Source organism: Ursus americanus, chromosome 14 (assembly GCF_024610735.1).
Source record: "Ursus americanus isolate L20-20 chromosome 14, mUrsAme1.1.p, whole genome shotgun sequence".
In the NCBI taxonomy this organism is placed as follows: domain Eukaryota; kingdom Metazoa; phylum Chordata; class Mammalia; order Carnivora; family Ursidae; genus Ursus; species Ursus americanus.
The window spans coordinates 38,693,035-38,707,431 of NC_142140.1; the positions used below are offsets into that span (position 1 = coordinate 38,693,035).

At 42.3% G+C, this 14,397-nt stretch overlaps 1 protein-coding gene across 7 annotated transcripts in view; it reads right to left on the minus strand.

Moving 5' to 3' along the window:
• Positions 1-14,397, minus strand: part of RBM6 (RNA binding motif protein 6) — a 103,428-nt gene that overhangs the window by 19,178 nt on the left and 69,853 nt on the right. For 5 of the 7 annotated variants that reach the window (XM_045807164.2, XM_087867032.1, XM_045807165.2 and 2 more), the window contains one exon: positions 2,279-2,353. In XM_045807164.2, the coding sequence (XP_045663120.1) occupies positions 2,279-2,353 (75 nt within the window). Of the gene's footprint in view, positions 1-2,278; positions 2,354-3,293; positions 3,461-6,251; positions 6,342-14,397 lie in introns of all 7 variants that reach the window. The other 2 variants (XM_045807170.2, XM_045807167.2) reach the window with 2 other exon arrangements.

Here is a 14,397-nt window from a genome sequence, read left to right on the forward strand (position 1 = left end):
ATGCACAGAATGCACAGAATGGGAGAAAATAACTGCACATCACATATCTGATAAGGGATTTATATCCAGAATCCAGTATAAAGAACTCTTATAAATTAACAACAAAAATACAAATGACCCAATTAAAACTGGGCAAAGTACCTGAATAAACTGTTCTCTAAAGAAGATATAAAAGTGGCAACAAACACATAAAAAGATGCTCAACATCATTAGTCACTAGGGAAATGCAAATTAAAATCATGAGATACTATTTTATACCCACTTAGGATGGCTATTATCAAAAAAGAGTTAGGGTGCCTGACTGGCTCAGTTGGTAGAGTGCATGACTCTTGATCTTGGGGCTGTGAGTTTGAGCCCCACATTGGATGCAGAGATTATTTAAAAATAAAAAATTTTTTAAAAAGGGTTAAAATTACAAATGATGGGGGGGCGCCTAGGTGGCTCAGTCGGTTAAGCATCTGCCTTTGGCTCAGGTCATGGTCCCAGGGTCCTGGGATAAAGTCCCACAGTGGGCTCTCTGCTCAGCGGGGAGCCTGCTTCTCCCTCTCCCTCTGCCTGCAGCTCCCCCTGCTTGTGTTCCCTCTCTCTCTCTGTCAAATAAAGGAATGAAATCTTTAAAAAAATAAATAAAAATAAAATCTAAAAAAATAAAATAAAATAAAATTACAAATGTTGGCAAGAGTGTGCAGAAATTGGCTCTCATACGATGCTGGCAGGAATGTAAATGGTGCAGCTGCTATCTATGGAAAATAGCCTGGTGATTCCTCAAAGAGTTAAAACATAAAAGTACCATATGACCTGATAATTTCTGGGTATATACCCAAGGGAACTGAAAATGTGTGTTCAAGGAAATACTTGTACATGAATGAATAGTCACAGGAGCCTTACTCACAATGGACAAGAGGTGGAAACAACCCAAATGTCCATAAACTGATGAATGGATAAACAAAATGTGGTATAGCCATATAATATTATTCAGCCATAAAAATGAGTGACATACTGATACACACTACAACATGGATAAACCTTGACAACATGCTAAGTGAACAAAGGCAAACACAAAAAGGTCAAATGTTCCATGACTCCACTTACATGAAATGTCTAGAATAGGCAAATCTATAGAGATAGAAAGCAGATTAGTGGTTTATTAGGAAACGAGGGAAAGGAAGCTGAGGAGTGACTGTCTAATAGATACAGGGTTTCCTTTTGAAGTGATGAAAAGTTCTAGAACAAGATTGTGATGATGATTGTACAACACTGTGAATTTACTTACTGTCAGTGAATTATATGTTTTAAAATGGTTAAAATGATAAATTTAATGTTACTTGTATTTTATCACAATTTTTTTTTATCACAATTTTTTAAAAAGTTAAATGTTTTCCTAAAATGACACCATGAAATATGAGTGCTTTGGTTAATGACAACCACAGCTATACAAATCATATTTCATTGGGACTAATAAAATGTCAAGCTAAAGTTTTTACTGAATTTTATCAAGTTCTATAATGAACTTCTAATGAATCATGGTTCAGAAACTATAAATTTTTTATAATTATTTTTGAAACTAAGTAGCGGCAATGAAAAATGACAAATTTTATTTTCATGCTCATTTGCAAGCCAGTTGGACTTCCAATTACAGTATAGCCTAGGGGTGCCTGGGTGGCTTAGTTGGTTAAGCGTCTGTCTTCAGCTCGGGCATGATCCCAGGGTCCTGGTATTGAGCCCCGTATCGGGCTCCCTGCTCTGCAGTGCCCCCCCCCATGCTCTCTCTCTCAAATAAATAAAATCTCAAAAAAAAAAAAAAAAAAGTGTAGCCTAAAAGCTTTAAATATGCCATTCTAGAAGACTATTGGACTTTAAGAGAGGTAAAATGCCATGGTACCTGAAGTTCCATATCCTTGGAAACCCTATAATATCCGAAAAGTGTACACCTCTCACAGAACCAACCTCTCCAAATACTAATCCCCTGTAACCACCCCTAGGAAGGGTAACCAGGGAGAGGTTGTAAGTCAATGCAATTCATAATCAATTGTAAAACATGGTGTATGTCCCTTGAGAAAGTGCCTCCTACAGGCCCAGGACCCTCTACGGCCACAGGCAGCAGGCAGGAAGCTTGAATGGTGGCTGGCCTTGCCCTGACCCTCAGTTCATCTGAAATGAACTAAGGGAGAAGAGCTTTGCCCTTGGCAATGCATACTACCAGGGAACACTCCTGGAGACACAGAGGAGCTGTGAGGCTGGATCCTTACTTCTAAGGAATGGAATTCTTGGCACTTACCCGTTTGCAGTACCAAAAATCCGGGCCTGGTATATACTCAAGGGTGACCTCTTTGTCATGGATCATTAGAGTTCCCTGTGAAGACAAAGACAGAAGCCATCAACATCAACCCACAGAGAAAAAGAGAGACAGGAAGGCACAGAGAGCCCTTCCAGTCCCCAAGTTGAAACATTTTACAAAGAGTTAACCTATTTATCGACAAAGGAAATGGCTGTTTTAAGCCACAGACTTGGGGCAGTGTGGCAGAGCAAGCTGAAGCTTAGGGAAAGAGTGTGGGAGAAGGGGAAATCAGTCTTCAGCCTTGGCTATTGTGGGTCAGGGCGCTGTCCTTGGGCAGGTGAGGCCGAGTCTACCTCTTCAGAGGTCATGTAGTGCACTTTCACGAGTCCCAGCAAACCCCCACCTGACTCGGAGCTAGCACCCTCTCAGAAGCAAACTCTGCCCTCTGCAGCACAGAGGCACAGGGGCCCTTGCAATCATCTTCTTTGCCATAGCTAACTCAAATCTCCTTGGACAGGCAGGTAGGGCTCATAACTGTGGTGCCTGAAAACTTCCTTTGGAACACTGGCTGCACGGCAAAAGCCCCAGGAAAAAGAGGTACGACCCCGATGATAGGCAGAAAGGAGAAAGGTGAAGGCTTCACGGCAGGTCACATCCATATGGCAGGAACCTGAATGGCCGATGGCGGCAGCGGAGGCGCCGGCAGTGGTGGCAGCATCACTCTGGCTTGGAGCCTACAGAGTGAGCTAGCCATGAGATCTGAGGAGCAACCATGGGCAAATAAGCACTTCGGGGAAGTCTGGCACAGGAACAGGTGGGGAAAGGGGCTCAATAAGCTTGCAGTTACAGAGCTCCTTTGCCTTTGCATTTTGGAAAAGTCACAAATTGTATTTCACATCAAGAAAAAGTAAGGTTTAATAAACACTAGCCAGCAGATATATGTGTTAGAGCAGAGGAAAAAAAAATCTCTGCCTACTGACAAGAGACCCTCGCCCACACTGGTAAGTGAACTAACCGAGGATGCGACTCTGGAACTAGCCCCTGCGCTGTGTTCATTCTCCGCCCTCTAGGGTCCTCTGTGTCTCCTCAGACAGGGCTCTGAGTTCTACAAGGCATTTCTTTGCAATTGGACCTCAGTTTCTTGCTTGAATCCATACATCTGTCAAATAATGCTTTACCTCTCTGCTTTTCACACCAAAAGAGTCAAGAAAAATACATAGAATAAAATTATTGTCTTGTCAAAACCAAAGGAAATCTGCCCGCCTACCTAGGTCCTAGATTCTGGTTTCTGAGAAATTGTTTCATGGCTTGTTCTCAAAGCTAGAAGAAGATGATAATAAAAATTTGCTATCATTTATTAAGCGCTTAGTCAGAGCCAGAAACTGTTAAGTATGTGATCTTATTTAATCCCTTGAATGATCCCATAAAATAACATTATCTCCACTTTACAGATGAGGAAACATGCTCAGAGCCAAGGTCACCCAGATGGTGAAAGGCAGAGCCAGATTCACATGTGGGGCAGTAGATAAGGGACCTCCTACTGCATTCATCAACTCCTGCTCTGTATTAAGCACAAGCAATCTGCTCTCAGAAACCAATTCAGGAAAGAGAAGACCTCCACCAGCAGGGAGGTCAGGGGACTATCACTCTGCCCAGCTCTACCATACAGGAGGTGGATCAGGATGGGATCCTTCTACCTAGAGGCAGTATACCATCATTTAACACGTGGACTCTGCGTCAGGTTCCCTAAATTTGAATCTTGCCTCCACCTCATAATCTCCAACAAGGACCTTATTAACTTCTATGTGCTTCAGTTTCCTCACTTGTAAAGTAGGGATAACAGTACCTGTTCCATAAGATGGCTATGAAGATTAAGTAAATTAAAACATGTAAAGAGCTTAGCATGGAATACTGTGAGGGCTCAATAAATGTATTTTGACTCCTACGTGCTAAAAACGGACTAACATCAGCAGGTGAGACTAGACAGGTCAAAAAGCCACTCACTTCACCTCATTTGCTTGTCAGGTAATATTTCACAACCCATTTCAATCTACTAAAAGACTAAGCTTTCATAGGCAATGGTCACTGCATGTCAGAACCCATATCATTATATTAGCACTTAGTGTTAGTTGTCATTTGCTGGGCCACACCTTAGTGTCCAGGCTAAATCTTGCTGGCCTTTTATTATCAGTACCAAGTGCAATACAAGGTACAGAAAAGGAACTTAATAAGCGCTTGTGGAAGGAACAAAAGACTGAATGGATCCAACTATCCCTGGAAGATTGGAGTACTTAGCACACCGTGGCTCTGGAGGGAGGTACTGCTGTCACAGTGGGCATCTGTACACCCTGTTCACAAAACGTGTGGGTTGCCATTTGAAGAGTGAACAGTGCCACAGGAACAAGGCACTCTGCGAATACAGTCATCTGCAAATTTTGAGTTCACCACTTGGAGGTGTCAGTAGACTCAGGAATTTCTAAGGCAAGGAGTCTTTTATACTTCTAGGGTAACAAATATGCCGCTCCAGGAACCATGGATGACTTTCGTCCAGTGTAGGAAACTCCTGCCAGGAGCACGTATTAGCATATCAACTTTGAGAAGACTGCCTTCCCCTCCTGCGTCACAAAAGCAATGATTTCCAATTCCTCAGAGTCCCCTACAGCTAGGATGGCTCTTTCTTTTCAATCTGCATGTGGCTAGACATAAGGCTGTCAGGAGACCACTGCTAAAGAATATGAAATGCTTTTAATATCACTGTTGAAGAACAGCCAATTGTTTTAGTAAGAATAAACAGAGAAATCACTTGAATGAGAATAATCAGGTTTATCTATGATTTGATTCCCCAGCTGCTATCACACATAGGCTGCCCAGATATACCAAGCACAGGGTGACATACACTACGACCCTCCCTATGCTGGCCAGGCCCTTTCTTCAGATTTCATAGGGTAAAAACTGCCAGTGTCTCCTAGGGAAGCAAACTGTGGGGAGTTGGATTAATAAATGAGTTGGATAAATAAATATTAATAAATAATAAATAAGTCATTAATGAATGATTTCATCATTTTTGGTTGTCCACTTTTAATTGTCTATTACCTACCATCTTCACACATTAGGATTTTTGTTCATTTGAATTATTGAATTATTATTGTTCATTTGAATTATTGAATTTTTGTTCATTTGAATTATTGAACAAAAAATTTGTTCATTTGAATAATTCAAATTCAAATTGAATTTGAATTATTCATGGCAAAGGTACCATGAAGACCATGAGTCTGATTAACCAGGTCTGGCTCCTAAAGAGGCATCACACGTTTGAAAGTAAAACCAGAGACACCTCCTTTCTCCGTAGTGTTAGATTAGGTTTAAATTAGATCAAAACCTGCTAAAATTTATCTCCCAAGTCCAAAGCCCTCATTTGACAAAGTCACATATAGGTGTGTCTAAGTATATCCCCCAGGGTCTTAATGTAAAGCTGCAGAAAGCTAGAGAGAACTGCATTTCTGAACAGTAAAGCAAGTCAAGTCCTCATTCTCCACCTCAGGGACACTAGAGAGGAGCACACTCTGGGTCTGAGGATGGCTGAACTCAACATCCACATTTCCATTTCCCTTCCCAGCTGCTGCTCCTGGAGACTTCATAACTTCATTTTGTGACTGTCAACCTGTGAAAAGGACTTGGGTCAGAGAATTATGGCTCTACCATACGGTCCAGCTGGCTTATAACCAAACCCCAAGAATCCTTTCTTAAGGTACTGTGGAGGTAACAAGAGCAAATGGGAAGGGAAGAACATTTCTGGCCAGCAGCTCGACACGTTTGTTGACGATCTCCCAACACAAGCACGGTCACAATCACATTTTGTACTGAGAGCATGGTTGCTGTGCGACAGAACAGGTCATCCCATTGAAGCATGGAGAGAGACAGACAGGCTCAAAAGGCAGGAAGAAAGTATGTGAGCCTTGTGAATACAACTCACACTGAAACATCAGCAATCCCTCCTCGTAGATTTGTGCTTCTTCCAAACACAGGATGGGAGAATCAGGTTACTGGTGGCTGAGAACTGGTACTGTTTATCAGAGATAGTAATCTTAATTCACAAGGCAATTACAGTTTACAAAGGCATTCTTCACAAATGTCACCTTGCTCAATCCTCACAAGTAGGGCACATATAAAACTTCCACATGGGAAAGTATGGCTGGGATACACGGAACAGCCTGTCCAAGATTACAGAGCTACTTAGCAACACATACAGGACCAAAAGTCAGGTTTTCTTTTTGCCATATTGCTTTCTTTGTTTTACACATCCAGGGAGGCAGCCAACTTGTAACAGCTGCCACACCAAATAGGTGGCTTCTGATAAAAAGATACATAAAGTCTAAAGAAATTCGCAGGCAATGGCCCCATAGGGATTTTTTAGAAGACTGTCATAAAGACCCTGCTCCCTGATAGTGTTGCCAATCCCCCAAACTGGGTGGTCTCAAGTGGTCTTTGTGTTCTTAAAGCACTATAATTACTTTAAGGCATGGTGCCTAAGACAAAGAGGGCTGCTAGTAAGCAGCTGCTACCAGCAGTTTCAACAACCCAGCAATCAAATGGACTTGCAGGAAGAGTAAAGCAAGAGGAACCAAATAACAGGTTTAAAACAGATGTATGTCGTTCCTCTTAGTATAAAAGGGTAGTTTTTATAGAAATCTTTTGCAAAGCAGCCAGGCTCATTCTTTCTGGTGCAAGGATATGTTATAGTTCAAACATCTTGTAAAACTCAGTATTTCCAAAGCCCAAAACTAAAATGAGACAGAAAGAGGAAAGGAGGAAAGGGAGGAAGGAGGGAAGTAGAGGAAGAAATCCTAAGGGAAGCACACAGAATGCTCTGTGATAACTTTGTAGTAGCTCTGTCCAGTGATTTCTATACCCTCTGTTTGACTGGCTTTTCTTTTCTTTATTTTTTTTAAAGATTTATTTATTTATTTGGGAGCGGGGAGAGAGAGAGCATGCATGTGCACACTCAGGTGAGGGGGCGAGGGAGAGGGTCTTCAGCAGACTCCGTGCTGAGTGTGCACCTTGATGCCGAGCTCGATCTCATGACCCTGAGATCATGACCTCAGCGGAAACCAAGAGCCGGACACTTAACCAACTATGCTACCCAAGAGCCATAGACTGGCTTTTCACAGAACAGGATCTAAGTCACTCTCTAAGAAGCCAGGAGATGAGGCCCTGATGGGATCTCCACTGGAAACAGAATCCCACTTTAGGGTCCAATTTAAAGTTGAGGGGCAAGGAGAGACTGCACTCTCAGCTGATACCTCATCTTGATATCCTTTCTTGTCTAGATGAAAGTGCAAACATTTTTTTCTGAAATGCTCCTTAATAATATTTTTCACGGGGCACCTGGGTATCTGTCTGTTAGTTAAACATCTGCCTTCAGCTCAGGTCATGATCCCAGGGTCCTGGGATCAAGCCCCGCATCAGGCTCCCTGCTCAGTGGGGAGTTTGCTTCTCCTTCTCCCTCTGTCCGTTCCCCCGGCTTGTGCTCTCCAATAAATAAATAAAATCTTTTAAAAATAATAATATTTTTGACTACTTGACCATTTATCTGTCATTTCGTAAGAGGACACAAAACAGCATCTTGCTAAAACCTTATTTGTGCTCTCTGAAGCAATACGGCTGGCCTGTGTTTCACTCAGCCCAACCCATCAGGCTCAGAGCTGGCCAGAGTCAGGGTCTCAAGATGAACTCTGCTCCAGGAACACAATACACCCTAGACCAGGCCCCGACACACAGCAACTTGATTATTTCGAAGGTGTCTGGTGCTGAGAATATATTCCACCCCCTCCACCACCACTCCCTACCAGTCTTCGGTGCATTTTAAAATAAGATCTCAGTTCTTCTACAAAATGCCTCTTGTCATTATGAAAGAAAACCTGCAGTCTTGGAGGTAATTTCATCAACTTAGCTCCCAGAAGACTTGTCTACCAGGGTATCCACAAAACTCTCACACTCTAAGAGTCATTTGGGTCAAAAACAAAGAGGTAAAATATAAACAAACAAATGAGTAAGCAAATAAGTAAATAACCAAAACTGCCAAAAGTCTTTTCTTTCCCTGTGAGAAGGTGAGACATCGGGGACTGAGACCAGGTAGATGGGGCACTCCGCAAACTCCTTCACCACAAACACCTTACTATGAAGAAACAATTACAAGATTCCCCCTGAAACTAATAATACAGTATATGTTAACTAAATTGAATTTAAATAAAGAATTTTTTAAAAATTATAAGTCCAGCTAATTTTACTTAGAATAACTGAATAAATGTGAACCACTAAAATGCAAATATTTTTGAAACTTTCAGTTTGTTGTAATTCTGTATGTTTTATTTTTTAAAGGTTTATTTATTTATTTGAGAGAGAGACAGCATGAGCAGGAGGGGCAGAAGGGGAGAGAATCTGAAGCAGACTCAGTGCTGAGCACAGAGTGCAACATGGGGCTTTATCTCATGACCGTGAGATCAGACCTGGGCTGAAACCAAGAGTCACTTAACCGACTGTGCCACCCAGGCATCCCAATTTTTTATGTTTTATTTATTTATTTACTTATTTATTTATTTTTAAAGATTTCATTTATTTAACAGAGAGACAGCCAGAGAGGGAGGGAACACAGGCAGGGGGAGTGGAAGAGGAAGAAGCAGGCTCCCAGCGGAGGAGCCCGATGTGGGGCTCGATCCCAGGACTCCCGGATCATGCCCTGAGCCGAACGCAGACGCTTAATGACTGAGCCACCCAGATGCCCCCCAATTTTTTATGTTTTAAAGCAATACTTCATCCAATGTTGATAAGGACCTCAGCCTAGTTAAGATTTCCCTGGTCAATCAATAATTTATTTCCAAACAATTCTTAGTGGAAATAGATCATATCTGAACACATCTTTCTGGTAATCCTCAGAATTCCCTTCAGAATTCAGGCTTCTATAACTTCTATTTCATTTTTTTTTTCTCAGTTGGTTTCAATCACATCATAATGAAATCAAAGTACTCACAGAGTAGAACAGATATAGAAACAAGATATAGCTTGTTTCTTCCTAACAATTTTCTCAGCCCTAAAATAATTGTGGGGTATGCGGGGCAGAGGTTTTAGTCCCAGATTTTTAAAAGAGGGGCTCTCTACCTACTGCAGCCCTTAGGGCGATTTTCTCCCCATATCATTGAATACTAGAACACTAACTTTTTTTTTTTTTTTTTAACTATTTAACACTCTTGCATATTCTGAAATGACTTTTTTTTTTAAAGATTTTATTTATTTATTTGAGAGAGAGAGAGCAGGAGAGAGCAGGGGGAGGAACTGAAGGACAGGGACAAGCAGACTTTACACTGAGCACGGAGCCTGATGCAGGGCTTGATCTCGCTACCCTGAGATCATGACCTGAGCTGAAAGAGTTGGACGCTCAACTGACTGAACCACCCAGGCGCCCCCTGAGATGATTATTGTTCTAGCTTCTTCCCCAGCTCATTTCTCTGGAAAAACTGGACCCGAAATTCAACATATACCAGGTCTCTAAATTGAGTCACTGCAGAGGGAAAAAAAGAGGAATTTCTAAAATCAATGTGGTAAATGTAAAGCTTCTTACTTTACTTTGTTTACTGAGTAACATAATCAAACCCTTTCTCTCTCACTTCTTTTTCTTACAGAGCTCATGCTGGGACGTGGGAGGAATAGCCAAGAGAAAATACAAGGCCCGCAAGTCCTAAGATACTGCACAGATCACACTGCTGAGCCCACCACAAAGGCTGCAGAGTGTTCCCCAGGTTTCCCCCAAAGAACCAGCAGCTATTCTTCCGGTCTCACCACTGAAGAGATTATTTCTACTGGCTCTTCATCTGCTACCTCCCACCCAAGAACCTTAGCTCTCTTGAAGGCTGTCTCTATTAGCCTCTCTGCCTTCAATGTCTTTGCTCAGACATTTCCAAAAAAAACCCTGCTGACATACTTTGTGCAGAAATAATGCCCTGAAAAGATGAATAAAACACCATGCCACCAGACTTTTGAACACACGCCGTTCAACTGGCATTTTAGGGAGGTAACCACCCACCATTATTTTTTTCTTAGGCAAAAAGCTACAGACCCAGGGCACCTGGCTGACTCAGTTGGAAGAGCATGAAACTCTTGATCTGGGGATCATGAGTTGAAGCCCCATGTTGGGTGAGGAGATTAATAAACAAACAAACAAACAATTTTTTAAAAAAAGCTACAGACCTAGTGACACTCTGACAGTAGCTACAACATTAAGAATGGAAGCTTTGAGACAGAAAAGGTCCATTGGGAGAAAAGGTTAGGACCCTAATCCTACACCTACTCATTCTCACATGGAAATAACAGAATTAACAAACTTCAGTCCTAATAAAAACAAGGGGTGGCTTTTCACATTTAAGGCACGCTCCAGTCAAATTAGTCCATAGTGAGGAAGCAACATTTGTTGAGTTGTATCATGGCTGCCACTGCAGCAGGTACATATAGAGAATGAGGGAATGATCTCTACACAGGGCAGAAATCTCAGGTGATCCAGGAATTTGGGAGAAAACAAAGCCAAGAAGTCTCTAACGATGTCCGAGCTAGAGTTGCTGCCAAGTGTTACAAAGGCACAGCCCACAGACATCAAGAAACTCTCCCTGATCAGACCTGTACGCCCTGAAAATCTAACACAGACTTAACCCTTAGATACCTTGAAACACCCTCAGACCTAAGACACCATCCAGTGTATTAAAAGGCATCTTTTATAACTATTTAAAGTTCTCAAAATAACCAAGTGATCATATAATTGAAAATTTCTCCTCTTGGGATTGATTCCGCCTGGGTGGCTCAGTTGGTCAAGCATCTGCCTTTGGCTCAGGTCATGATCCCAGAGTCCTGGGATTGAGTCCCACATAGGGCTCCTTGCTCAGCAGGGAGGCTGCTTCTCCTTCTGCCTGCTGTTCTGCTTGTGCTCTCTGACAAATAACATTTTTAAGGGGTGCCTGGGTGGCTCAGTAGGCTAAGCATCTGCCTTCAGCTTGGGTCATGATCCCAGGGTCCTGGGACCAAGCTCCATGTTGGGCTCCCTGCTTGGCAGGGAGCCTGCTTCTCCCTCTCCCTCTGTGGCACCCCCTGCTTGTGCTCTCTCTCTGTCAAATAAATAAATAAAATCTTTAAAAATAAATAAAATCTTTAAAAAAAAGAAAGAAAATTTCTCCTCTTTATAAGAAAAACTGGGAAAGAAATATATTTAAAAAGGGCCAGCCTCAAGCAGTGTTAGGAAGCATCTTGTGGTTTCTTTCTTTTTTTAAAGATTTTATTTATTTATTTATTTAAGAGAGAGAGAGAGAGAGAGCGCGTGTGTGCGTGCACGCACGGCAGGGGGAGAGGCAGAGGGAGAGGGAGAGGGAGAAGCAGACTCCCTGCAGAGCAGGGAGCCTGACTCAGGGACCCCAGGACCATGACCCAAGCTGAAGGCAGACACTCAACTAAGTGAGCCACCCAGATGCCCCCTGAGGTTTCTCTTATATACAATAGCCTGCACGTCTAGGTTTTCTAAGATAGTTCCAAGTTCGTGTTCTGGCCTGTTGAAAGGCTATGTGTTAAGCAATGCAAACCAATCTAAGGTTCAGGAAGATGGTCAAGGTAACGACACATGACTGGCTCCTCTCCAAAAGATTTTACTGAGATTTCTTCTTGTGGGAAGACTATTTTAGAGTTTTAAAGATTAAAAAACACCTTTACCCCTTCCCTACCACATTCTCATCCCCAAAAACCATTAGCCAGAATAGAATATGTATTCGTTTCTTTTAAAGATTCATTTATTTGAGAGAGAAAGCAAGTGCATGAGCACGCGTGTGGTGGGGGGCAGAGAGAGAATCCCAAGCAGACTCCCCACTGAGTGTGGAACCTGACACAGGGCTCAATCTCAAGACCCTGAGATCATGACCTGAGCTGAAATTAAGAGTCAGACGCTCAACCGACTAAGCCACCCAGGCGCCCCTAGGATATGTATTCTTAACAAAAATATTTTCTCACAGGTGACTAGGCATGGGGGGGCGGGGTGTGTTCAGCAGTGAACAAATCCTAACAGTGCTCTCGTGGAGCTCGTTTTAAAACATGGGGACAATAAACAAGTATACTTTTAAACAAATAAGAAACACGTATCTCCATCTGAAATTCTTATAGGATAAGTACAGAATGGAAAGAGTTCTTGAACACTGCTGGAAATGAAGAGAAACAAAAGGAGAGTGAGGAAGTATGCTCAGAGGTCAAGTGTGTTGACGGTTCACCAGGTATAAAGTGCACTGTGAGCAGTGCATACAACAGACAAAGCTGGATGTGACCCAGAGAGGAGAAAATGATAAACCACACTTAAGAAAAATGAAAAAGCCCAGAAATAAGATCAACATATATTCTTCTTCTTGCTAAGAAAGGCCTAGCAGAAATGCTGCGTTCTACTTCTGTCCTCTGTAATTCCTGTATGTTTATAAGTAATAAGATTTATAACAGCTTATGCAGAAAAATTACATCCAAAGCTGCCCAGGTACAACGTGGTCTTTATCATACTATAACTTCTCTAGCTTCTGCATCTATTGATCTTATATTCAAACTTTTTTTTTTAATTCAAACTTTAGACACTGACACCAATGCTGGTCTATTCCATAACATATGCTATCACTACTAGTCATCAGTCTATGTGTCATTTTAAAGGATACAAGAACAGGGGCTCCTGGGTGGCTCAGCTGGTTAAGCGCCCAACTCTTGATTTCAGCTCAGGTCTTGATCTCAGGGTTGTGGGATGGAGTCTCACGTCAGGCTCCACGCTGAGCATGAAGCCTGCTTAAGATTCTCCCTCTCCCCCCACTCCCGCGCTCCCTCTTAAAAAAAAAAAAAAGTACAATTACAGAAGTGTACATTTTTTATATTTTATTATCTGAAATCATTTTATTATTATTTAGTATATTTTTTATTATTATAAAGATAATTAAGGTTTGGAGAATTAAGTTCTATAACCTGAAAGAATTTGGAATCTGGTTCTTACTCTGGAAAAAGAAGAGACTCCAAGGAGTCTCCCAATGCCTATTTGCTGCTTCTTCCTTGGAGGCAAACTCATTTTGGTTTTTGTTTTGTTTTGGTTTTTTGTTTGTTTGTTTTTAAAAGATTTTACTTATTTATTGGAGAGAGAGAGCATGAGCAGGAGGGGTAGAGGGAGAGGGAGAAGCAGACTCCCAACTGAGCAGGGAGCCCAATGCTTGACCCCAGGACCCTGAGATCATGATCCAAGCTGAAGGCAGATGCTTAATGACTGAGCCACCCAGGTGCCCCAAACTCTTCGTTTTTAACTGAGCACATGGCTACCTGGAATAAAGACGTTTCCCAGACCTCCCTGCTGTTAAGTGTGGCCATGACTAAAATCTGATCAACTGGGCATAAAGAGAAATAGTGCTTGCAAAGTCCATGAAGTATTCTTAAAGGGGAGGCGGGGCATGTCCATTTTCATTCCTTCTTCTTTCCTGTTGGTTGGCACGTCAAAGTGATAGCTGACACTGAAGCAGCCATCTTGACAATAAGGTGAAAGTCCCATGTTGAGGACAACAGGGCTACATGACTGAAGGAGCCTGGATTCCTGAGGATCACAGAACCACCAGAAGAAAACCTGGACAGCTTAGACTTCATTTACGCTAGAAAGAAATAAACTCATTTAAGCTAATCTAATCCTAATCAGTGCAGATGCTTTTAGAAATTATTGGTGGGGCGCCTGGGTAGCGCAGTCGTTAAAGCGTCTGCCTTCGGCTCAGGGCGTGATCCTGGCGTACCGGGATCGAGTCCCACATCAGGCTCCTCTGCTATGAGCCTGCTTCTTCCTCTCCCACTCCCCCTGCTGTGTTCCCTCTCTCGCTGGCTGTCTCTCTCTGTCAAATAAATAAATAAAATCTTAAAAAAAAAAAAAAAGAAATTATTGGTAATAGGGGCACGTGGGTGGCTGAGTTGGTTGAACAACCAACTCTTGATTTTGGCTCAGATCATGATCTCAGGGTCCTGGGGCTGGGTCCCCTGTCAGGCTCCACACTCAGCGGAGAGTCTACTTGAGAATTCTCTCCCTCTTCCCCTCCCCCTGT